Source organism: Monodelphis domestica, chromosome 2, assembly GCF_027887165.1.
Source record: "Monodelphis domestica isolate mMonDom1 chromosome 2, mMonDom1.pri, whole genome shotgun sequence".
Taxonomy (NCBI): Eukaryota; Metazoa; Chordata; class Mammalia; order Didelphimorphia; family Didelphidae; genus Monodelphis; species Monodelphis domestica.
Genome location: NC_077228.1, coordinates 467,780,821 through 467,808,165, shown reverse-complemented (window position 1 = coordinate 467,808,165; position 27,345 = coordinate 467,780,821). Strand labels below are relative to the sequence as shown.

Here is a 27,345-nt window from a genome sequence, read left to right as displayed (position 1 = left end):
TTAAAAGCCTCCTGACTGTACCCCATGAAACCAATATTTCTTTTTTCTAGTCTTTCACATTACTATCAAAATAAGCCTAAGGCATAGAATGCAGACCATTTTGTTCTCATGATCCCAAACTCTGGCAATTTCTCATTTTGTTACTGCTCTTTGTCCTTCATTTTCAAAGAGGACCGATGATATTACAGGTAATGTCTTAATTTGTGCATGAATTGGATTTAAGTGAGGCAGTTGCCCCAAGTTGTCAGCCTCCTCTCTCTTCCAGACATCAAAATCAGAATTACTGGCAATGGCCCATGATGCAGTAGATGACTTGGCATCTTTGACGTCTATCTAAGCTCTTAGTACTCCACAGCAATAGCTTTAGTCACCCTCATGGCCACAGGAACAAATTATTGTCATCTGCCCATTCCACTGGAGGAAATCATCACATGCTTGGGGTAGATATTCCATTAATTCACCCATGGGTTTTGGGCCCATCCATTACCCTCAATATGATTTAGCCCATCTATAGTGATTGTTTCCTGGGATATGGCTGTTATGGGTACTACCGCTTCTTAAAGCCATAGGTGAGAGTTGAATACCATTTTATTTATAATATAAAATGCAAACTCCTATGTTTAAGGTCTTCCACAATATAGCTATATATTCTAATCATATTCTATATGATTCCCTCTCATCTATACTATATTCAAGTTAAAATGGATTGTTCTTCAAACTCATTATTCACCCAAGATAAGAATGTACTCTCCCAGTTCTACTTTACAAAAATCTTATCTTTCTTCAAGGTTCAGCTCCATGAAGGCTTTCCTGACCCTTCAGATGTTAATGCTTACTCTACTCTCAAACTAATTTCTATTTATTTGTGCTTATATCTTCCCATTAGACTATAAGTTACTTGACAGCAAGAGCTATGTTGTCATTGTCTTTATATCTCCAGGCTTGACATCAATAACACTATTGATATTATGTATATGCACATAGTATGAACTGGCTCAGTCTGAGGCATAGGAAGTTCCATATTTAATACAATGAAAATGTTATAAACACATATATAAATATGATCAATATAGGTATATATTTATAAAGTTCCCTATTTAACACAGTAAAAATGATGTGTGTATATAACTTACTATGCTTCAGACTGAACCAGTACAATAGATTACAGCCCTGAAGTTATTTATCAATAGATTGTATTGCAAAAATTCAGGTGTAAATTATTTGTAAACTTGGGGTACATTTTCCCATTAAAACATTATTCTTAGGTTCCCAAGGCAGTCTAAATATGGCACTTAATCCACAATATAGGGCAACACTCTCTCATGAGACTTGATCAGTATGTTGCAATAAAGATCTTTTATCAGGTACATATCGGACTAGATAACCTTTGAGCTTTATTACAACTGAGGGTTTCTGAACTTAGTACTCTTTAGAAACCCTGTGCCTTCTTTAATTTCCAAGCCTCGAATTCCAGACTAATGCCATAGGGATGAGGAAAAGACTGATTCCTGGGTAGTTTCTATGGTAGTGTTAGGGTAGACTTCTAAAGGGAGAGATGATGTGGGAGTCTCAGGAGGAAGGATACAGTCTCTAGCTTCAGTAGTTTTCTCAATAAAGCTAAGGGTCTGGGCAAAGATTCAAACAGAGACAGCTGTCCTGGCATTAGCCAGGCTCCCATTAAAGGTATATGGGATTGGAAATAGCCATTATCTATATTTTAATTGGGTGGTGACAGATTGCCTATATGATTTTAATAGAACAAACCTTTTGCATCATGGCATACTGGAATGTCACTACAGTTATTTATCTCCAATAGGATGATGTTTACATTGCCTACATGTTTTATATTATCCTGGCTTCATCACTGCATAATTTTGTGATTTATTAGGTGACATTTGGACTTGGATCATTTGAATTCCAAAAATATCTTGCAATTTAAATAATGTTTTAAGTAATTTTCTTTCAAAAGATATCTAATTATAGAAATTTGTCCTCATGTAATCATCAAAAAGGTTTTTAAAATGGCTTATAATAAAAACTTTACACAACTTTAAGATATCCTAATGCTTGTACTGTCTGTCAGTCAATAAACATTTTTTTTAAACCCTTACCTTCCATCTTGGAGTCAATACTGTGTATTGGCTCCAAGGCAGAAGAGTGGTAAGGGCTAGGCAGTGGGGGTTAAGAGACTTGCCCAGGGTCACACAGCTGGGAAGTGTCTGAGACCAGATCTGAACGTAGGACCTCCCGTCTCTAGGCCTGACTCTCAATCCACAGAGCCACCCAGCTGCCCCCTTCAATAAACATTTATTAAGCATCTATGTTCCAGGCAATGTGCTAAGCCTTGGAGATACAAAAAGAGACAAAAGACAGTTCCTACCCTGAAGGAGACCACAATTTAATGGAAGAGACAACAAATAACTATGTACAAATCAGCTAAACAAGATAAATTGGAAAAAATTAATAGAGAAGGCACAAGAAATAAGGTTTCCTGTAGAAGATATAGAATTTTAGTTGGGACATAAAAGGAAGCCAGTGAATACAGTTGAGGAAGAAGAGCATTTCAACCATGGAGTGCTAGAGATAATGCCCAGAGCTAAAAAATAAGACTATGTTGTTCATGGAACAGCCAGGAATTCAGTGTCATTGAATTGATGAGTGTGTAGAAGGAAGTAAGGCATTAAAAGTCTAGAAGGTAAGCAGAGGCTAAGTTAGGAAGGACTCTTTGAAAGCTAAAGAATTTTATATTTAATCCTGGAAGCAATAGAGATCCAGTGAGGGTCACAGCACAGAGGAGTTAACATATTAACTAGAAAGATTTGCACTTTAGGAAAATAACTATAGAGGTTTAATGGAGGCTAGATTGAAGTGGAGAGAGATTTGAGTTAGACAGATCTACCAGCTGGCTATTGCAATTGTCCATGCATGAGGTGATGAGGGTCAGCACCAGAGGAGGGCACTGTCAGAGAAGATACACTGCAAAGATGAAATCGACAGGAGATGGCAACACATTGGAAATGAAGAGTAAAAGATCGTGAGGAGTCAAGGATGATACCCAGGCTAAGAGCTTGAGGGACTGGAAGAATAGTGTTGTCCTCTAAAGTAACACAGAAATTAGGAGAAAGGGAAAGGGGAGGTTTTAAGGGGAAAGATAAAGACTTGTTTTGAACATGTTGAGTTTAAGATATCTACTAGATATCCAGTTTGAGATGTCTGAAAGGAAGTTAGAGATCAGCAGAGAAGTTAGGACAGGATAAAGAGATGAAAGAATCATCTTCAAGAGATATTCATTAAATTCATAATGCTTACTGTGAAGCAGTACAAAGGGAGAAGAGAAAGCACACAGGGCAGAGCTCACTAGGATACCAATGGTTAGAGGGTGTGATCTGGAACAGGATTCAGTAAAGGAAAGAGAGCAGTCTGATAGATGGAAGGAGAACCAGAAGCGTGATATCCTGAAAACAGAGAGAGGAAAGTATCAAGGGGAAAGGATAATTAATTGTGTCAAAGCAAGCAGGATGATTTCAGAAAAATCTGGAAAGACTTACATAAACTGATGCAAAGTGAAGTGAGCAGAACCAGAAGAACACTGCACATGGTGACAGAATTATTTCTTGATGAGCAACTGTGAATGACCTAATTATTCTTGGCAATTCAGTGATCCAAAATAATCCCAGAGATTCATGATGAAAAATGTCATCTGCCCTCTGAGAAAGAACTCATGGAGTCTGAATGCAAAGCAGACATCATCAAAACAATTTCTCTATTCTGGTTTTAAAAAATGGAGCTGTCTATCAGTGGAATAAATTAAATAGGTATAAAAATATGTCAAAGCAAACAAACCTGGCATCTTAATATTTGATAAACCCTAAAACACTAGTTACTAGGGGAAGAATTAGCTATTTAATGAATACTTTTGGGAAAAGTGAAGGCCATTGTGGCAGAAATTAGGCTCACATCAATATCTTACACTATAGATAAAGTAAGTTCTAAATGGATATGTTGTTCAGTTGACTCTCCATGACCTCATTTGAATTTTTCTTGGCAAAGATATTGTAGTAGTTTGCCATTTCTTTGTTAAGCTCATTTTACAGATTAGGAACTAAGGCAAACAAGATTAAGTGACTTGCCCAGGATAAAAAAGTTTATAAGTGTCTCAGGCCAGATTTTAACACATGAAGAGGAGTCTTCCTGATCCCAAGCCCAGGGCTCTATCCATTATGCTCTATCCAGCTGCCCAAATGGATATAAATCTAGATATAAAAGATTACATTAAAAAATTAGGATTTGATGGAATACAGTACAAAATTTAACAAAACAGATAAGACTATTTTATAATACATAAAAATAAAACCAAACACTTAAGTTATGTAGCACTTGATTATTTTTCCTCCCTATGCATCAGTGACTCTTAAAAGAAGAAAGGTTCTGCACACTACAAATCAACAATTAAGAGTTAATTCAAGAGTCACCAGCCTTGAAATATTATGCACCAAGATCTTGGCCTTGGCTCTACTGCTCTGCTAAAAGGAAGGTGAGGCTTGTGACTGAAAATGGACTCTTCTGAGCAACAAGGGGGAAGGGAAGTGGAGAAATTATGTTATGGTTCCTGAGGCCTTTATAAAGTTCATTCATAGAGAGGGAGCAAACTGCTTCATGTTCTACCACAAACTGACTGTCGAGAATTTTTTGGTGAGTATACTGTCAACTGTTAGGCCTATACTAAAATTCTTGGAAAAACTAAATTCTTGGAAATACTAAACAGTAATCGATAAATAATTCAATAACTAAAACAGTAATAGATAAGAAAAGGAAGAGATTTCTACTTGGACAATGGATGATTTTCCTATTACTATCAAAGAAACCACCATCCTTCCAGTAACCCAGGTTCCCAATGTCAATATCATCCTTGACTCCTGACTTTAATATCTCCTCCAATTACATCCAAACTGTTGTCATTTCTACCTTCACAATCTCTCATATATATATCCTCTTCTCTCCACTCACATAACCACCATCCTTAGTTCTTCATGTCTGGACTACGTCTTTGGTTGGTCACCCTGGCCCAAGTCACTCCTTGCTCAAATTGATTAGCTGCCATTGTGATTTTCCTTAAGTAGAGGTGTGATGACCCTGTCACCCATTTACTCCCTTAACTTCAGTGGCTCCAGGGAGAGATATAAAATGTTCTGGTTTCACATTTAAAGCTCTTCACAATCAGGCTCCTTCCTACCATTCTAATTGCCTTATAATTTAGGCCCTTCCACATACTTTACACTAGCCCTACTCACTATTCTTTTCTCCTCATACCCCATCTCTTGACCTCATGACTTTTCATTGGCTGTCCTCCACACCTGGAATGTTTCCTTCCTCATTTTCATCTCTTGGGTTTCTAAGACTTAGCTTAAATCTCACCTTTAGCCAGAAGTCTTTGCTGGTCCCCACCCAAAACCTGTGCCACCCCTTACATTTACCTGCATATGTCTATCTATTGTTTATAATTATTTGCATATTGGCTCTCCCTTTAGGAAATCAGCTACTTGAAGGTGGGGACTATGTTTTTTTGTGAATTCATAGTGCATTGCTCAGCATCTGGCACATAGTGAGCACTTTATAAATTATTGCTGACTAACTTACTAAAGAGATAAAACATTTGACAGATCCTTGCAGAATGGGTAGGATCCAGATATTAGAGGCTGGAGTCTAATGTAGTAAGAGAAGGAAATTTTAGGCAGACTACACAGTCAGTCCTCTGATAACTAATAACTTTCATAGTTAGAAGTTAACCCCAATTATTGCCTAGTCCTTACCTCTCTTTTGCCTTACAACATACACTCCATACAGATTCTAAGACAGAAAGCAAGTGTTAAAAAAAAAAGTCTAGTTGGGAAGGAAAAGAAGCACAGTTCTCAGTGAGACCCCTTTTCATGCTCTATTTATAAGCAGGTTAAAGAAAAACAATAATTCAGAGAGTGTTTTTAAATTAAACTTGTTATTTATTTCCATGAATGGTAGACATTTTAAAAAGAATAAAAGAGTTACAGATTGTTATAAAAGTTGAGGTAGGGGATTATTTGTTTTTTAAGCAAAGGTTTCACTGCTATCTCAAGTCTGAAGATAAATGCCCTTGTTCAGAATTCTAGAATCAAGCTTCAATTTAGTTTGAGTTTATTTCTCCCCATCTAAAGAAATAGCAAGAGTACTATGAAACAAGTTTCCCCATATGTTCAATTCTATTTAGACTGCAAAGTCAGGCAATAAACATTTACTAAGTGCTTATTATGTGTTAAGCACTGTGCTAAGAATAATAGGTTACAAAGAAAGGCAAAAGAAGGAGAAAAGAGGACAATAACAATTTTAGTCCCTAAGTCTATTAACAGGTTGAATTACTGGGAAGGGTCTTACCCTTCCCCCAAATGAATGAGGATGTCCACAGATTACAAATATATTTTAAATGTAAACCACAAAGGAAATTATGTTAGGCACACACCCAAAACCATTCTGAAAAGTCACAAAATACTATACTACCTAACTTTTCAAAATTTTAACAGTTTGGACTTTTTGATAGAGAAAGTGTTATATTTAGAATGATAACAAATACAAGTTATTTAACTTTAGGCTAATCAATCCATTAATATCTAGGCCAAGAGGTCAAATTACTATGTTTACTTTTATACATTAATCAAAAACTCAAATTGCTGTAACTATCTATTATTCATATTCACTTTGCTCCATTCTCATATTAAAAAGTGTCAATTACCAAAATATTCCTGGCCTCAGCATTTTCATGTCTTTCTAAAGTTAAGAGCTTTATCCCCAACAGAAATTCAGAAACAAAAAAAGCCATTTAAATCACCCTGTTGGCAAAATGTGTTATGGATATACTTCTTTCCTTAAAAAAAAAATATATATATATATATATATACAAAGAAAAGTAAAATGATTTCCTATCAGTTGTAAGAATTTTCTTTTACTATATTCATAAAGATTTATGACAAAACCTTATATATGTTGCAAACTGGCAATATGCCACAAACTGATTTTTTTTTTAATTCCCCAAAATGCTTCAGAAATACCACATCAGTAACAAGCCTCATTTCCGCATACTGCCTCTATCTCTTATTTTCCATTACACATAGATGTCCCTGTTATTAGCATGTATCAAAAACAATACAGAAGCCTGTATTAAAGGTATCTGCTTTATAAGGAAAATAGCTGTAAAACCACAAGAGCTTTTATTATTCCTTCCCCAACCAGCATATCAATTAACTGTCTTGGCATTACTGACTCCCCAAAATAAGAAAAAACCCTAACTACCAAAACACTGAAATTTAACTTGACAGGAAGATCAGGTTTTCAGTATATATAAAAGAATTGGCAAAAGCAAGTCAACATTTATTAAGTACCCACTACATGTATGGTATGCTTGGCATTAGTAGTATAAAGATAAATTAAGCATGACACTCACCCTAAATGATACAATTTGCTACAAATGACAATGCATTAGAGTAAAGAAAGCATGTATACAAACACTAGCTATAATGAGTCACAAAATCTCAGCGTTTCAAAGGACATATGAAGCCTTCTCAAACAACATTTATAAGAATTTTTTCTACAACCTCTTCATCAAGTGGTTATCCAGTCTTCATTTGTAGCAAAGGGAGGGTTCAATACCCCAAAGTCAGCTTATACATAAGCTTTTCATTAGATCAAGTCTCAATTAGTCTTTCTGTAATTTAAAAGTTTATTCTTTGGGAAGGTCCAAACCAAGTGCCATAAGCATTATGAATTAAAGAGGATCCATCCTAGCTATTGGATCAGAAAAGGTTCACAGAGAGGTAGCATTTGAGCTGGTCTTGGAAAAAAAAGGAAGATTTCAGTAAGACAGAGATAAGGGATGGGAAAAGAGTTCAATCCAATGTGCTAGAAGCAATATAAGAAAAAAAACAGAGATAAGAGATAGAAGAATGAAGTTAGAGCACAATGTGAAGGAATATAGGGTAAGACAAAGGCAGAAACACAAGTGGTAGTAAGATAATGGAAGATCTTGAATTCTGGGCTAGATATGATACTTTTTTTTGAGAGGTTACACAATAGGTAGCCACTGAAGTTATGGGAGTAGGAGAATGATAGAAGCTATGACAAAACAATATGATATAACATAGTAATATATATAACAAGACCTGTGCATAAGGAAAAATTACTCTAAAAGTGGGATAGAAGAAAGATGAGAAAAAGAGGCTGTTAGTGGGAAAGTTGGATTAGGGTGAATAATGGTAGCTGGAGGAAGAGAAAGGAGACAGGTTCAAGATATTATGTAGGTAAAATCAAAGATCTTAGCATTACTCAAAGAGTTGACTATTAAAACTATACATACCCTTTGACTCAAAATACCACTACTGGGTCCATATTCCAAAGAGATCACAAATAAGAGAAAAGGACCTACTTGTATTGTACAAAAATATTTTCAACAACTCTTTTTGTTGTGGCAAAGAATTGGAAATAGAGGGGGTGTCCATCAATTAGGGAATGGCTGAACAAACTATAGTATATGGTTATTCCACTCTTCAATTTCAAAGCTAATATATTTTATTCTAAACTCTTTAAAGTTTGAAGTAGAAATAGAAAAGACATATTTTCATTCAGATTTTTAAGCAATCAATGTTCTAATAATTCAAATAATGTTTTTTCTTTCTCTTGTCAAATCACTGCAAAACAAAGTATCTGCTATTTAAAAATCTAAAATGATGTACTTACATGTTGTATTCTGTCTAATACTACATTTCTAAGAAATGTATGAAGAAACTTTAGCTCTTTAAAAAATATTTCAATGACATGAATGAGACTAACATTTAAATGAGGAAAAAACACAAAAATTATAGAATACTAAAATATCCCACAAAGTAAAAGAAAACATGGCAATAAATTCTTCAAAAGAAAATCATGAGTCAAGTACCTAGAACTATGAGTCAGCCTGGAGAGATGCTAAACTTAGAGAGAAATAATTAAAGTGTAAGGTAGTAAGTAGTTTTAAGGATCATCTTCTTTAATGATAGATGTACCTTTAATATTTAATACTAACAGGTTTTTAATTTGGACTCTAACTGTGGCAGTTCATGAACTTGATTGGGAAAAAATTTACATATTTTCACTAATCTTTGGTTTCTTTTGTAATCCTATGTATTTTTTAATGTATTTTTGAAAAAATTATTCTAAGAAGGGGTCCCTAGGTTTCATCAGATTGCCAAAGAGGTCCATCACACACATATGTGCACATCTGCATGCATGCACATACACACATCTAGGACTTCTGTTTTAAATCTGAGGATTGACATTTATGTATTTCAGATATTGTTTGTTTACTAGTATCATATATACCTCCCACTTGTAATGGTCTACTATATATAGATATCTTGCTAAATTAAATAAAATGACTTGACCACAAATATAAATTAAGAGAAAAAAATTAAACAAGAGCTAAACAGTATTTCTCCTCCCCAAAAAGGAGTGTTAAAAACAGACTAGCACAAAGTAGTCAGGCAAAAGAATAAAAAGAATTGATATAAGAAATAAAATTAATGTAAGAAAAAAGAAGCAGATAAGCGGCTCAGTGGATATAGAGCACCCAGACCTAGAGATGGAAGTTCTTAGGTAAAAATCTAAGCTCAAACCCCCTAGGTTTGTGACCCCGGGTGAATATTAACCCCATTGCTGGCCCTTATTGTTCGTCTGCCTTCAAACAGAAGGATTCTGAGAAAGAAGGTAAGAGTTATTTTTTTTTAAGGAAAGAAAAGAAATGGCTAAAGACTGAAAGAAAGTAAAGCAATTATAGAACTATGATTGAAGTATCCTATTTGAATCCTATATAATTCACACTAGCATTTGAGAACATAGAACAAATGCTTACCTTACAACTATAAGTAGTGCAATAAGGATTGAACAGATAGGATCTGCTATCATCAGACCAAAGTTTTGCATCATGATGGCAGATGCAATTACACCGATACTCCCCAGCGTGTCTGCCAGAATGTGTAAAAATACACCTAAAAAAAGCATAATTAGGATCAAAATAATATTTTAAAAATAAAAAAGTATCAAGGCTAATCAGTTTTTATCAAAATTAAATATTCTAAAGATTTTAGTTGTTCTAGTTAAAAAACAGGCTAAATAAGTATCAGAAATATTTTAAAACTGTAGATGAAATAAATCATTACTAAAATTATTAAAAATTAAATAAGTCATTATTTAATAAAGTTGCTTTTATTTCATCAAACCAGTAGGAAATTATTTTACCTATGAATTGAAGTTATTTTGATCCTGAATATTTTAAGTATTATTTATTTAACTAATTATTTAATGTATTTTAAGCCTAAATATTTTGACTTATTTCAATATAAATATTTCAATAAACTTTTTATTAAAAAAACTTCTACAAATTCATCTATGGTTTTAAAATTTATGTAATAATTTATTTTTAAGCTAAAAATGTTTTAAGCTAAAAAAAAGTCAAGTATACAGCCTCGCCGAAATGTCAGAAATAATAGGTACACAGAGCCCTCTGCTGGCGATTTAATTTACAAACCTTAATGATCAACAAATACCTTACCATATAATTTCTCTTGCTTAAAATGGGGGTCCTAGATAGGTTACATTAGAGTTTCTTACAGATAAAGTTACCCATTAAAGTCAAGATCAATAACATGGACATAAATTTTGTGTTTATATAAGATACAGCAAGGTTTGGGTTATTTTAAGAAACTTAAAAGTTTAAACCTTCTATATCCCATTGAATAAACGAAACAACCTCATAACCTTTAGCAAATCCATGAATTATGTTCTATCATACATTCCATTACAATAACTTATTTTTAACTTAAATTTAAAATAACACGGCAATCAGATCTTTAACACATTAGACATAAAAGAGATTTTATTTTACTGTAAAATATAACTATTAAAGGATAACTTGTTATTTGTATATGATATGTTTAAGTGTTTGGGGTTTCCATAAAGATATTTTTATTAAACCTGGATTTTTATTACTGTTTCAAAAGAATTAATCTACTTAGTTTAAAAAGAAAAATCCTACATGATAAAGGCTATATGAGATTCAAAACTTATCTAAAGAAAAATATTTTAGAGTTTCTGTAACATAATCTGCTTTAGTGATAAAGAATTAAAAGATATCAAGCAAATGTGGTTAGAATCACTGCATCAGATTAAAATTATATTTTGAATAACACAAAAGAGAACCACAGAAAATATGTGACAGTAGTTTAGGGGCCCCTGAACCACAAATTTTTAATTGATTTGTATTCTTAGACCACTATGTATCTTTAGTGGATATTTTGAGAATTGAAACTAGTTAGTAAGCACTGTTAGGGAAAAAAAAGATATTTTTAGCTAGGGAAATTTCTGGATAAACCATGATAGTCACTGCCTTGAATGCTATTTCCATTAACATTTCAAAATTATAGAGCCTAAATTCCATTCAAGAAAGGGAAAACACTTAATCAAGTTCAATTTTTATATAAAATTTCTAACTTTATTTGATTAAATTTACCTTAAAAATGAGAAAGTCAACAAGTATATTGGAGATGTTTTAAATATTTTTAAAATGCAATTAAATTGTATTAATCTATATGTGAATTGTCACCTTTGAAGATCACTGAAAACAAATTTTGGCCCTAAACTGGCTAACCCTATAATCCAGAATACTGTTCTACACTTTTGTGCTATCTTAGTCTTATCTACCAATTAGTATGTGCCTAAACAACACATCAATTGCAATACTAGATTTAAAAAGACTATGATCTATTAGTTAAATAGATGTCTAAACCCTTCCACCCAATCCAGTAATAGATTAAAAAGACAAACTATAAGAAGTTATTATCAAATATAGGGTAAAGTTGGCAGTAACAAATATGCATCATTACAAGGTATTTCAGCAAAAATTCTTCTACAGCATATATCTTTATAATGATGCACCAATGGACAAAGAACATGTTACAGTTCCTAAAAACAAACTTCAATGTAAAGAACCAGATCCAAAGGAGTAGTTTAAGGTGAGAAGGGTTAGATCAAGAATTTTAAAGATAGAGATAATAGTGAAGGATTAAAATAAAACAAAATTGAGACTTAGAACTAGTGAAGGAGGTTGATTTCATATCAGGAGAATGAAGAGGTAGGAAGGTGAAGAGTTGGAAGTAAGGGACCATGGTAAAGGATAAAGTCTGGTGGTGGAATAGATATTGCATATTTTTTACATGCCCCTAAATGGGAAGTTAGCATAGTTCCTTAAATCCTAACTTTCTATGATATCAAACAGTTTTATAACATGTTTTTGAAGGGGTCTGACATTGTTACATACAATTTTTTAATTTATTACTGAAGTATTGAAAATATTTGTATAAGATTCAACTCTAAATACTATTTTATTTTATTTTATAAAATAGTTACATATTATAATTGTCATCAAAAATTATTTCAATGTTAATTTCTAGCATGTATATAGCACTTTAAATTTTGCAAAGTGCTTTACATATGTTATCTTATTTGATTTTCATAAAAATCCTGGGAGGTAGGTGCAATTATTATACCCATATTACAGATTTTAAAAAGTGATAAAAGAGTCTAAGTGACTTGCCAAGCAAGGGTTACATAATTGTTACATTATCCCCTGGGTAGACTTTTTAGCATGTTATCATAACTGCAGATATTAATCACATCACCATGTTGTTTAGAGCACTTGAAGAGAACAATGCTTTTGAATACTGAACTGAAAAGCCAGAGGTTACTATCAGAAGCATGTCTCCTAAATAATCCAAGCTGCATATCAGTTGAATAAAAGTTAAGCATCTTAACAAATGCATAGAACATTCAAAATTAAAGGGTCTTCTGAGATAGACAAGTTTAACTTCCTCATTTTATAGCTACTTCCAAGAAAGTTTTGAGTTTTTTTCAATACAAACAATTTTGTTAGCCTTCTCTGAAATATAAACAACAGACTACTAATGACTATGTAAAAAATTCGAATTTCTCCTTACCTTGTAAGATCTGTCTGCTTGGTCCTGTTGTTCCTTTAATTGAGGGACCATCTGTAAAGAATTTTTGTCAAATTAACAGGGGATGCTTATTTTTTTAAAATTTAAACTGATTTAGAATTGAAACAAACTAGTTTTCATTCTAATGCATCTAAAGAATTGTACATAATAAGTTTGAAAACCAATATATTCATTTTAACATTTTCATTACTAAAAATTAGACTAGACTAAATTTTAAAATGGTCTTCATAAGTCTCTGTGATCAAAAGCATACCCTTAGAGGGTACTTCAAGTAAGAAAGTATCAGTCAATCTTGGAAGGTAAAAGATTAGTTTTTCCTCCTCAAAATACTTCCAATACTTGAACTCTCAGATATTTAAGGTGATGCTCCCAAAATATTCCTGGTCTCCCAAGTGCTAGTCCAAGACTGGTGGGGAACTATTCCAGAGGTTGCATTTTTTTTCCTAAAACTACCCTTTAAAAAAAATCACAATCCATAAACTTTAATTCTTCCTTGGTGTAAGACAAAAATCTGTCCTTTCCTAAACAATATTTTTTTATTTACATTTTAAACTAGATTAAAAAAGATAATCATATAGAGCTTTCCTTTGAATAAGTAACAAACCTGGACCAAGGTCACTAACATGGAAACTAAAATTCAATAGCCAGTAAACACCACCACTAAGTCCATTTATGCATATTCACTGTCCAAAGGTGAGTCATAGGATCTTGGAACAATGTTGAAATTGCTTAAAACAATACCTGACCAAAAAAAATTAAATGGGGGATCCATACAGTATTACAGTATACAGTATTACTAAAAGGCACTAGGAGAAAAAACAAGAATTACTGCAGGTAACAAGGAGATTTTTATTTGTTTTTTTTTGTTGTTGTTTTGTTTTGTTTTAAAAACATGATGTATATCCAACAGAAGCTAATCCAACAAAACTAATAAAATTAAAAATATATTGTTCAATCAATTTGGTTGTATCAGGCCCTTCATGAACCCATTTTTTTTTGGAAAAAATACTTAAGTGGTTTGCCATTTCCTTCTCCAGATCATCTTACATGTAAGAATTAATTAGAACTCTGGACCTTAGATTTTTACAGTTTATTAGAATCACTTGGATAGGTAAAAAATCAGAAATAGGCAGAAGGATAAAAGTAAAATAGTCTAATCTAAACTACCACATGGGTGGTCTCTGCTGGGTCACCAGAGACAGAGCACGAATACTTCCTGGATTGTTTCTTTCATTCCTTCCTTTTATATCAGGGTCAAATTCAGAGTCATGTCTGAATCAAGTGCATAGGCCACACAAGGTGATATAACTAGGTGACCAGACTAGGTGACATAAGTGGCGTACCTCCAGGAGCACAGGGACCCAGGCAGGACCACATGCGTGATCCTGGGAGAAGATTCCCTTTACACATATGGATGAGGAACTGAGGCAAACAGGGTTAAGTGACTTGACGAGGGTCACATAACCAGTAAGTGTCTAAGGCTAAATTTAAACTCATGAAGATGAGTCTTCCTGATTCCAAACCCAGTACTCTATCTACTGAGCCACCTAGATCTCAGTTAAGCTTAATTAGCTTAAATTTATTTCAATAGCACAAGTACAAAACTTTTGGGACACCCTATATAACAAAATCTAAAAGAAAACTATATCAATTAAAAGTTCATTTTTAATATTAAAAGGAAAGGAAATTAGAAATTATAAAGTACACTACCAAAAAGCCATAAATGATTGTCAGACATGGAAACCACTCTCAAAGTAACTGTTCATTTCAATGATTTAAAAAAATCCCCTAACTTAACATTCTACTCCAGAACCTTATTGTGCTACAGAAGTGACCTTCAAATCTTGAAGACCATGTCAGCAAGCCATAAACTCATGCAGCCAAGCTGGAGCTTTTTTTTTTTTTAAAACCCTTTCCTTCCATCTTAGAGTCAATACTGTGTATTGGTTCCAAGGCAGAAGAGTGGGAAGGTCTAGGCAATGGGGGTTAAGTGACTTTCCCAGGGTCACACAGCTAGGAAGTGTCTGAGGCCAGATTTGAACCAAGGACTTCTTATCTCTAGGCCTGACTCTCAATCCACTGAGCCACCCAGCTGCCCCCTCAGATCACTTCTTGCATTTTATGCTACATTTCATTTCTTTGTAGACTGGCACCCACACACTTGGGATAACTGATCCATTTTGTACATGCACCTAAGGGTCTCACTCTGAACATTCCCATAATGTACTCACCATGACAGTCAAAGTGTCCATGCCCATGATCATGACTATGTGCATCATGTTTCAATTCATGACTATGACCATGATCTCCATGACCATGACCATGGCCATGATCTCCATGTCCGTGCCCATGATCTAGTGCACCATTAAAGAGGGAATGACTATGCCCATGCCCTACAAGGGAAAAACATAATATATTTAAAAATACAGAATATATAAAAATGATTAAAATATAAATTCTACAAGTTAATATCTCTGATGGCAAAAATTTTACTTCCAGGAATAGAAACAATATAGGTGACCAATATCATTTCAAGTAATTAAATAAAAGTGGGAATTATGATTTTTAAAAAATTAATAATATTTTAAAAGATAAAATAACAGCAAATGTTCCATAAAGATCAAATTAAGCCTGTGAAAAATTTGGGGATCATAGATTTAGAGTTCAGAGGCATTTATAGGCTAACAAGTCTCATTCCTTCATTTTACAGATGAAGAAACTGAGACACAGGGAAGGGAGGTTAAATGATTTAGTCAGAGAACTACTGAGTACCTTAGACAGTTAATAAACATATTATTCTGATTCTAAGTTCATCATTTTATCCACTATGCTCTAGGCAAAAGCTGGGTTAAAATTAGTATTTTTATAGCTGATCAATGTTGGGAAAAGAAGGAATTTAATGCCTAGGAAGCAACAAAAATAAAAGGCCCCATTCACTCTGCTACTAGCAGTCCTTGGAAAAAAAGGATTTTTGCAACTTTCCCCAGAATAGAAGGAAAAGTCCCAAATACACCAAAATGTTCATAGCAAGACTTGTGGTACATACAGAGAAACATACAAAGGCTCATATGGACTGACACAAAGTAAAACAAATAGAACTACAGAAACAATATACACAATGACTATAACAACATGAATGCAAAGAACAACAAAACAAAGAGTGAACACTATATAATTATAATGATTAAAAATTCATTCTGAAAGAAAAGAAAATCCATTTTCCTGTCTTATTTTCAAGGGGCAGCTTGGTGTTTCAGTGGATAAAGTGCTGGACCTGGAATCAGGAAGACCTGAGTTCAAATTTGACCTCAGATACTTACTAGATATGTGACCCAAGACAAGTCACTTAACCATGTTTGCCTCAGTTTCCTCATCTGTAAAATAAGTCAGAAAAGGAAATAGCAAACCACTCTGGTATCTTTGCCAAGAAACCCCAATAGGGTCATAAAGAATCTAAGACAACTAAAAAACAACAAAACCATTATTTTTAATGGTAGAGGACAATAGGTGTGGCTCACTGCGGGTGCCATAAGACTCTTTTGATGGACTGCTTAGCTTTTGTCAAACTGTCCTTCCCTCCCCTTCTTTCTTATTCTTTAGGGGAGAGTTGTTGTAGGATAGGATAATCTATTCAGAAATAAAAGTAATATAAATCACTAAAAAATTTAATAAAAACCTCAAGAAACGCTGGTAGAGACTGACCAAAATTCAATCACACTAAAACTTCATTTCCAGAGGTTTTAATAATTAAAACACTGCTTTATAGAATGTATTTGGAAATACATATGAATTATAACTAGGTATAGAATATATTTAGCAATATTCTTAACCCAATAACACCACAATAAACGGATCATATTAAAAACATATTAAGTTTACTCTTGGTAAAAGTTTAAAAAAATTCAAATAGAACTAATCCAGCATCTCAAGATACAAAATTATCTTAATATATGTTATAATAAAGCTTAATATATAAAAATAAATGTTATGTAGCACTTAATCTTATATATATCCATATACTTATGTCTGTACATGTATATGAATACATTAATTTCTTTCCACAGAAGTTATTTATTCACAGGTGAAGAATGATTTTGTATGTCCATTGCTTTACTATACCAAAGACCATGGTGCAACTCAGAAACTCAAAATAAAATATAAATTTGGGAATACAAATAAAATGTAAGAAAAAAAAGTCCAACTGTTTCCTAAAGACATTTACCAGGACAACTGTATTCAAACCCTATAGAAAAAGAACTATGACTCAGTTTCACTAAAGAGAATTTCAACTAGGAAGAATATTTTTAACATAGCATGTCAGTTGTTTTAATTTTACTTCTGTTTTAGGCTATAACAGTTACATTGTTTTCTGATGGATAACATCTAGCCATTTTCCAAAGATGCTATCTGTGACGATATTGAATAAAATAAAATAAAAAATTAGGTCAAAAAGGTATCTTACAAATAAGTTAACAGTCTCTTCATTTTAAAGGTAACAGGATCAGAATACTTGGCCATGGTCACACCATTAATTAATGGTGAAGCTCAAACTAGAATCAAGTCTTATTGTTTTCCATTTGCATTTTCTACTGTTATCAGGAATGAATTTATATGAAGAATATTTTTTGAGGTCAAGGCTAAAAGGAATTATAATTTAGAAAGCACCTAACAGTATAAAATCCTGCCAAATAAATAAATTATAATTTTAGTGTAAAGAAGATTCAGAAATGCATTAACTACTTTTGGATAATATAGTGGTACCTCAAAGTAATATACTTCTGAAAATGCCTAATTTATAACAAGTAACAAATTTACTAAAATTCTAATAAATAAGATCTGTAATTTTATTAGTATAAGTATTCCTTCTCTGAGTGCAGATCTCAACACCATTAAAAATTCATTCTCTGAAATCTCATCATTATGGAGATTGGTTGAGCTTTAATATTGATCATCCTCCTTGGCAACTTCATGTGTCTCATTACCCTGACTGGAGCATCAAACAATACACTCCTCCCACAACCCTTTAGAGAAGATGCAGACTTTTCAAAACAATTTAATTTCTCATCAGCTGCTCTACTTAGTTTCTACTCAAGATTATCATAAGCCTGTTTATCCACTTAGGTTCCTCCACCTCCTTTCACCTTCCTTTGGTTTACTGTCTTCCTTTATTAGATTGTAAGCTCCTGGAAGGCAGGATTTATCTTTTTCTTATTTGTATCCACAGTGCCTGGCATATAAATATTTACTATTTATTGAATATTAAAACTTAGACCAATGATAAACTTTTTTCTTGGCTTTAATCTAGATTATATTACTAAAGTAATGGCAAGTGGACATTTAAAACAGGAAGCAGTAATTGAAAAGAGCACATACAGCTTCATTTAAGAAAATGTGATGCTGGACAAACTTTATATCCTTTCTTGTCAGGAATACAAAACTGATAAATCAAGCAAGTGCTATGAGTTTACCTAGATTTTAGCAATGCATTTGGATAAAGTCTCTCAAGCTATTATGGCAGAGGGGAGAATGGAAATATGTGGGCTACACACCCACCCATTGGATGTATTCAAAACCAGATGAATAGCTAGACCCAAAGAGTAGTCAGCAATAGCTTGATGTTAGCTTAGAAAGAGACCTCCAGTGGCGAAGTCCATGGAATCAGTGCTTGTCCCTCTATTGTCTAACACTTTTATCAATGGCTTAGAAAAAGGCATAGAAGATGGTTTTTTTTTTTTTAATTTGTAAGATGACATGAAGCTTGGGAGCATAATGCTAGATGACAGCCAATATTCAAAAAGGTCTTGAAAGGTTAGAACATTGGGCCAAACCTACTAAGATGAATATGGATAATGCAAAATTTTATATTTAGCTTCAAAAAAAGCCATTTACAACATAAAAAATACAAGAGATCTACTTAAACAGCAGTTTGCCCGAAAATTATCTAGGGGTTTTACTGAACTGAAAGGTCAATATGAGTAAACAGTGTAATACACCCATCAATAAATCAAATGTGATCTTAGGCTACAACATTCAGAGGCAGAGGATCCAGAAATATGGAGACTGACAGTCCAGCTTTATTCTGTCCTGGTCAGGCTACATAAAGTCAATAAATTTGAATGACTAAAATGAAAGCTAACTCCATGTATATGATGGAATGTCACAACTTTGGAGGATTGTAAACCAAGTTAGATGATTTCTTTTTAGGTGTCATATAGAGAGAAGCCTTTCTCAGTTATAGCCTAGACTAGATGGCCTGTAAGATCCCCTCCATCTTTGTGATTCTACAGTTCCAAATAACCCCAAATTCTTTACTCTAAGACAAATCTGGCAATGAACCTTTCTGATCTTAGCTAGATCCTAGGCTTGCATTCCAAGGTCTTCTCCACCCACATAGCTATTTAGAACTTAGGTTATCTGCACATTATGAAGCACAGGAGTAGATCTTTAGAGGAGGAAACAATAAGACTAATATTGCTTTACAAAAATAAATATAACTAGGTTTTTATTTTCCTCCTGAAATGATTTGTATAAAAACCTCTTAGTACCATAAATAGCTTCCCATAATAGTTTCTACAGCTACAAATAAAAAAAAAAAACTAAAACCAGCTTCCCTACCAGGCTGAACAATGAAAGAAGAGCCTAGGCTAGAAGATATTATTGCTGTTGCTATAAAATAAGGAAGGCAAAACATTCCTGTTCGTATACTATATACAACTGTCCGAATCTTAGTCTCAATTCCCATAGAGAAAATGATCTCACTGCATAACTTGCCAAATCCATCTTTCCTTCCCCTAAGTCCCAAAAGGGTAAGGATCTAGTGTGAGAGGTAACATAGTGGATAAAAATTGGACTTGGAGACAGTAAGACGTGAATTAAAATTCTATCTCTAACATTCAGTAGCTATGTTACTCTGAGCAAGACAGTCTCTGAGCCTCAGAATCTTCACTTGTAAAATAGGGATAATAACCTTTTTATTATGTTGTTCATAGGAGTTGGGGGAAGAATATTCCTCTCACTAACAATTCCAGTGATAGATAACTGCCATTTATAAAGTTCTTTAAAACTGAAAAAGGGTTTTATAGAAATTATCATATTCAACATTCACAACAACCTAATGAGACAGATAAAACAGTTATTATTACCCCCATTTTAGATATGAGGAAGCTGAGGTTCAGAGTTTAAGTGACTTGAACAAATAACCCAACTTGGGAAAAATCTAAATTAAGGGGATAGAAGCATAGGATTTAAAACTAGAAACTTACAAATGAGCTAATCCAACCTTCTTTCTCTCCTTTTTAAAATTTTCTCTTTTGTTACTACAAACTTGATAAGAATTAACCAACATGAATATTTCCACATTCAAAGAACAGAAAACTTCCTCTTTTTACCAAAGGGGAAACTGAGGTAAAGGGCTTGGTAGTTTATGCTGTAAATTTAAAGGAATTTCTCAGAACTATATTATACATCAACACTGGCTAATCTAATATCTTTTTTTTTTTTACATTTCAGAGAGATCTTAATCATGTTTGCTCATTGTTCTAGTTACTCCACTATACTATCGCAATTGGATCCTGAAGTAATATTCCACTCAGCCTTATATTTCAGCTGATCTCTTCTGTAATAAAACTGCTCAAATCTCTTCCAACATTTAATAATAGAATAAATGTAACTTTCAATAAAAAATTAAAAAGCTACAAACCTAATTATGGCTATAAAAATGCAACATCTTAGCTGAATAAATTAAACTTCAAACAAGTGGTTCAGTAAGGAAAATCTTTCCAACAAGTAATAATTGTAAAAATAAAACAACCTAAAAACAGCCTTGCCAGTAGAGAGGGTGACCAGGCAAAAAGTAGGGAATAAAAAACAACAGAAGTAGGGCAGCAGTTCTGAAGAGAGTTAAGAGTTCTCTAGGAGTTTGCAAGGGGGTAGGGGGTGAAAAGCCATGGTGGGAGAAACATGGCTTAAAAAATTTATCTAGGCTATCTTAAAAAATTGAGTTTTCTCATCCCTTCGTGGTTGCCATGAATGTAAAAAATTAAATTAGAACTCAATAATAAAATATTCTATTTTAGGAGATTTATTAATGATTATTAGAAATAAAGAAATAAAAGGGATACAAAATAAAAACTACGTGCCCATGGCTAATCAGCCCCATGCTTACCACCACCATGCTCGCTGTCACCAAGCCAAAAGACGCCTAAGAGGACCACCCACTTACTAATATCCTCTGTCTACTAGAAGTACTTAACAACAGGAAGTCAGTGGGTTCCAGAGAAATGTAGTTCTTTTTTAGGGTAACAGATTTTCAATTACATATTATCCAATTATGGAATGGACTGTCCCCTAAGATAGTTGAATTTCCTATCACTGGAGACAAAATGAGGGAATATGTAAGAGGATTCCTATTTAGATATGGGTTGGACTAGTTGACCTCGAGGTCTTATTTCTAATAGTTAACTATGTCTAATAGTTTGTCTTTAGCAACATTTAGCTTTGTACAAAAAGCATTACATAAATCATCAAAATTAATTCATTTTTAATAAGCAGCCTGAAATGAAGAAAAAAGGAAAAAAAGGCTCTAACCATCATACCAGAGCCATGTGAATGTCCATGACCTCCATGTTGGAAAGCAAATATTCCTATTAGGTTTACAACAAACCCAAGCACAGAAACAAGTAGTAGTCTCTCGTGATGAACATCTGGAGGTGCTAATGCTCTCTAGAAAACACATAACACATAAGAGACAACATTAAAATCAAAATCTGATTAGAGCAAATGATAAAAATTAAAAGACAAAGCAAAAAATTATTAAGGTTAAAATAATAGCATTTAGTGGCTCTTCAAAAGAATGAGCCAAATGCCTTAATTGTCTTCACACAGTGGGCACAGTGGGCTTGGTGAATTGAATTAGGTTGTAAGTCATTACTGGTCAAATAGGGTAGTAAATCAGAGATCATTTATTTAAAGCTGGATGGGACGTTGGAGGTCATCTAGTCCAATCTCGTCATTTTACAGTAAGAAAACTGAGGCCCAGAGAGGTTAAAAGACTTGCTCAAGACACAGGTAGTTAAGTGGCCAAGGAAGGAAATGTTAAAGGCTGAATTTTAGCCCAATTCCCCTGATTGCAAATTCTGTGCTGTTTTCTATTGCACCATGAAATGCTAAGATCACAAATCATAAAATATAATAATCATATTACTTCAATATTATAAAGACATGAGATTTTATGTGGGTAACATTCCACTCCATTAAATTAAACTCTTCTTTAAGTATGTAGGTAATCTTCAAGAATTTCTTGAACAATCTGGTGATGAACTTTTATCATTATAACTAAAAATGATAATAATATCTCAATAAAATTATTTCTATGAATCCTGCACCTGGCTCAACATTTGCTCCTTTTTTGATTTGCTGATACATTTTTTTTCTGTGTCTATTATGTCCTTTACAACCCAGCTCAGAACTGTTTCTTCTTTGTAGATGAAATATTTCCTTTTGTATATAGTTCATATTGCATTATCATGCATTTTTTTGTTTTCAAGTTGTTTCAAATATAGCCCTATCTCACTAGAGTATATAGATTATAAATTCCTCAGTGTCTTTCTTCTCTTGCTGACAGATTTTCTATTGCATTTACTATATCAGTACCAGAGAGAACCCTTCAATGCTTACTATATATCACTGAAATGAAAAACAGCTCTAATACAATATGCCTAAGATGAAGTCATACTTAGGGGAAAAAAAGATTTACTGATTCTAATATACTGTACCTCAACACCTTCAGAGAAAATAAAAAAGGCAGTGAAGATCAAAAATAGGCCATTTACAAAACCAGCCAGAACTTCCGCTCTAACATACCTGGGGAATGACCAAACAATTGAATTATTAACTGCAGAAGCATATAATAAATCCACATTTTTTCAAAGGTTTTAATCTCTACCGCATAGTTGTATACTTCCAGGAATGCATAAATACATGTAGTGTAAATAAAGACATGGGAAAGAGCTTAAGGCATTGGGAGTGACAGTAATTCTGATTAAAGAGATGTAATTAATAGTTAAATGCTATACCAACATGGATTGCTAAGGAACAAATGGAAAGTATTTATTTGAGAAAATCAGTTTGGTAAACCCTTAGTCATTGTTCAGTGTAGCCTACTCTTCACAAGCCCAAGGACACTAGGTCCTTCTATCCTACCCTATTTCTTGAAATCTGTCCAAGTTCATGTTTCTAGTTTCCATGGCACTATCTATCCATCTCATTCTCTGCCTTCCCCTTCTCCTTTGCCTTCAATCTTTCCCAACATGAGGGTCTTTTCCACTAAGTCCTAGTGTCTCCTTAGGTGGCCAAAGAATTTAAGCTTCAGGTTCAGTTATTTGACTTTCCAATAAAGAATTAATTTCTTTAAGTAAGTATTAACTGATTTGATCTCCTTGCTATCCAAGGGACTCTCAAGTCTTCTCCAGCAGCACAATTTGAAAGCACTGATTTTGCAACACTCAGCTTTCCTTATTGTCCAACTCTCACAGACACATATTACTACTGAAATATATATATACGTATATATATAGTTTTGACTATACAGACCTTTGTCAGCAAGGGATGTCTCTGCTTTTTAGTAGCATATTGTCCAGATTTGCCATAGCTTTCCTTCCAAGAAGTAAGTATCTTTTAATTTCATGGCTATAGTCACCATCTGCAACAATCTTTGAACCCAAGAATATAAAATCTTGAAAGTACTTCTATTTCTTTTCCCTCTATTCTCCCCCAAACCCTTAGACCAACATGCACACCTAAAATTGTTTCAGGATAATAAATTAGAGGAGGGAAATAAAGAGCCAAACAATGGGTCATATGGACAAAAGCAAGGATGGGAAAAAGGCATGGGGGAAGTATTTTAGAAAATGATACCTTCTCTACTCATTAAAAAAAAATGCTTACAATTTCTGCCTTTTTACAATTAATTTATAGAAATGTGTATCCTTCAGTTAAAGGAAAAGAACTGATTCACCTTCAAGGATTACAGAAGCAAACTGATATTTATATTTCTATATATACTGCCAAAGAGCTAAACAAAGATTTTTTTCAAACTTCCATTTAAAAAAAAAATTCTAACTTCTAACTGAAACTATTTGTAAGACAATAATAATTTCTCACTGAATTTCTTAAACTTTCAGAATCTTATCAGAATAAAGTATTAGAGGGAGTGAAACTTTTTATTTTTCCTTTTATGCTTATTTTGAATGGTTAAGTCATTAGACACAAATTTAATTTAGCTTTCAGACATTTTTCAAAGGATGTTGGCACTAACTAATGTTAATCAGTCTAGGTTATCATTCTGAAGAAATGTATTAGAGAACATCAAAAATTGCTAACTTAAAGGACTTTTTGATTACTAAAATAAAAAGTAAAATGCTACAACTAATGCATATTTTAACTTTAGATCACTTTAATTATACTTGGTCTTGTCCTAATGTGATATGCATTCCAACATATCCCTTGGGTCTGCACAAAGAAATAACATATCCCTCTATAATCACATGAGATAATACTGTTCAGTATCATTTATAAGTTTTACATTTTAAATATAATCACTAAAGAAATTCAGAGGAAATACAAAGGAAATACAAAACAAAGGAATCTAAGCCAAAAATTATTCTGGGTATTCACTGGATATCAAGTGAAGAAAACCTAGGGACTATATAAATATAGTTTTCTGTTCCCCTAGCTAGTTGCCTGTGTAATTAGATTTGCTTTGCTGGCTAGTATGTAAGGGTATATTTGCATACCCCAGGATCACTGGTATGAATAAATTACAAAATTTGTGAAAAATAATATGGAATTATAGTTACTAAAACTTTTACTTGTAAGAAATCAAAAAAGCATAATCTATGAATTTATTAATATTTTTTCTTTCAGAAGATCCTTAGTGGTTTTCAAGCTTTCCAATAATACTATAAAAACACATTTAAGTGTACAAGTATAAATATACCACAATTACACTCGGAATGACTGATAGTTAAATTTCTCATTTTGTTGATCACACAAAGCTGAGAGGGACAGCTAATGTGTTAGACAACAGATTCAAGATCAAAAAAAATCTGGATAAACTAGAATGCTTTATACAATCTAAAAACATTAAATTTATTAGGAATAAATATAAAGTCTTAAAGCCTGGGTTAAAAAAACCCATTTCCTAAGTTATGCAATAGAGGAGGATAAATGGCAAAACAGCAGTAAGACTGAAAAAGAGTTGAGGACTTAACTAAACTTAAAGCTCAATAGGTGTTAATAGTGTGAAATAGTTGCCTAAAACAAGCTACCACAATCTTTGGCTTCATTAAGAAAGGCAAAAATAAGATGTGAGTGCCTCTGTATTCTGCCTGGTCAAACCACCTTAGGAGTACCAGATTCAGTTCTGGGTTCCATATTTTCAGAAAGGTATTAATCAGATCCTCCAGAGTATCCAGAAAAAAATAAAGATGATGAAGAGCCTCAAGTATATGCCTTATTAGTCTTAGTTGAAAGAACTGAGTGTTTTAAAAGACCTGTTAGGAGAGTCATGGTAGCTGTCCTCAAAATACTTGAAAGGCTATCATGTAAAAGACGGATAAGGTTTGTCCTATTTAGCTCCAAAGCACAAAAGCAACAGTATTAAGAAATTTGGAAAAAAGGTAAATTTAGGCATGATATAAAGAAAAACTTAGATCTACTCTGTACTGAAATGAGCTGCCTCTTCATCCCTCACTAGAAGTCCTCAAGGAAAGGCTGGAAGATTTTTTTGCCAGGACTATTGTAGAGGAAATTCTTATGTTGATCAAGGTCAGACTAGGTAGTCTCTGAATCACTCTCTTAATTTTTAAGATTCTGTGATTCTGCTGCTTATCATATACACATTTTATTGCAACCTGGTAAATTCAAACATAATGGTGCAAAAAGGATAACTCTTAAATAAGTGAATATTGAATCTCCTCACTACTTCTGTTATAGTTCCAGTCTGCTATTCTTTACAGAATTTCCCTACTTTCAAGCACTGTGAAATTTTTCGAAAGATTTAAATGGTTGACCCTGGGATCAGGCATCCAGCTCAGTTGTCAGAAGTGCCAAAATCTTAAAATGTTCCTATGGCCAGTAACAGCTACATTGGCTAATATGAGTAGTCCTTGAATGCTGTACCAGAAAGTACTCTTTTTATTCCCTTTTTTTAGAGAGAAGAGAAATAAAGCTGGGAATGATTAAAGAATTAACCCATCCAGAGACAAACCAGCAGATGATGTTAAATAAAACTGTTTATTACTGGTTCATATTAACCCATTATCTGTTCCAGACATTATAGTTACTCTCTTTATACCAATTTCATTTCACACCCCAAATACAACTGGGATCATCACATTAAGGCAACCTACACAACTGAAGTTGGAACATAAATCCAACATCAACAATTAAAACCTGCCCTACTCACCATGCATTGACCATGAATTCAAAGGGAAATCTGTTATATTTCCACAAACTTGTGTTTTACACAGAAAAAAAAAATACTCCAGGATAAAAATTTGAAGAACTAACAATTTAGTTCGCAAATGAAAATGTTGAAAAGTTTTATAGTTGTTTTCCAAAAATATTATAACTGAGGATATCATAAATTCCATTTATACAGGAAAACTGGAGACTAGGTTTCTTGATTAAATATGTATTCTGCTTAACTAAAAATCACCAAACATATAATACATAGGTCATTGATTTTCAAATAGGATAAATGTATAGCATTAAAATTATACTGAACAAAATTTAATCATTATTAATGATTCAGAAGGCATTTTGTGATTTTTCATTGTCTGAGACAAAATTATTATATCAATTACACTATAGTATTATACAAAGTATTTTGGATATTTAAGTTTTATAGTTCTTCAAATTCGGTGCAGAGGGGCTTGTGTGCTGGTCACAATATGAACAATTTACTATTTATTTCATCCTTTGTATTTGCAAAATTTAATATAAGGATAGTCTTTGAACTATAATCATAATATATGCCAACATACTAATAGAAACACAGTTTAACTCCAGTATCCACAATAATGTAAAAGAATGTTTGTAGAATAAATGAATGAATTATAAAGAATGAATCACAGGATAGTTGGAAAAGAATTTTGTAAACTCTTAATGTATTTCATAAATGTGAGTTCTTATTTGTTTCAAAGAATACAATTCAGGATGGAGCCCAGATCACTTTGCAACACAGTGCCTTGGACAAAGCAAGATAATCAAGTTCATCTTT

At 33.1% G+C, this 27,345-nt stretch overlaps 1 protein-coding gene across 1 annotated transcript in view; it reads right to left on the bottom strand.

The window, feature by feature from the left end:
• Positions 1–27,345, bottom strand: part of SLC30A7 (solute carrier family 30 member 7) — a 97,788-nt gene that overhangs the window by 48,669 nt on the left and 21,774 nt on the right. The window contains exons 4-8 of the mRNA XM_001381841.4: positions 22,838–22,925; positions 21,659–21,785; positions 15,296–15,457; positions 13,047–13,097; positions 9,908–10,043 (exon numbers count right to left, since the gene is read on the bottom strand). Coding sequence (XP_001381878.1) covers positions 9,908–10,043; positions 13,047–13,097; positions 15,296–15,457; positions 21,659–21,785; positions 22,838–22,925 — 564 coding nt within the window. The remainder of the gene's footprint in view (positions 1–9,907; positions 10,044–13,046; positions 13,098–15,295; positions 15,458–21,658; positions 21,786–22,837; positions 22,926–27,345) is intronic.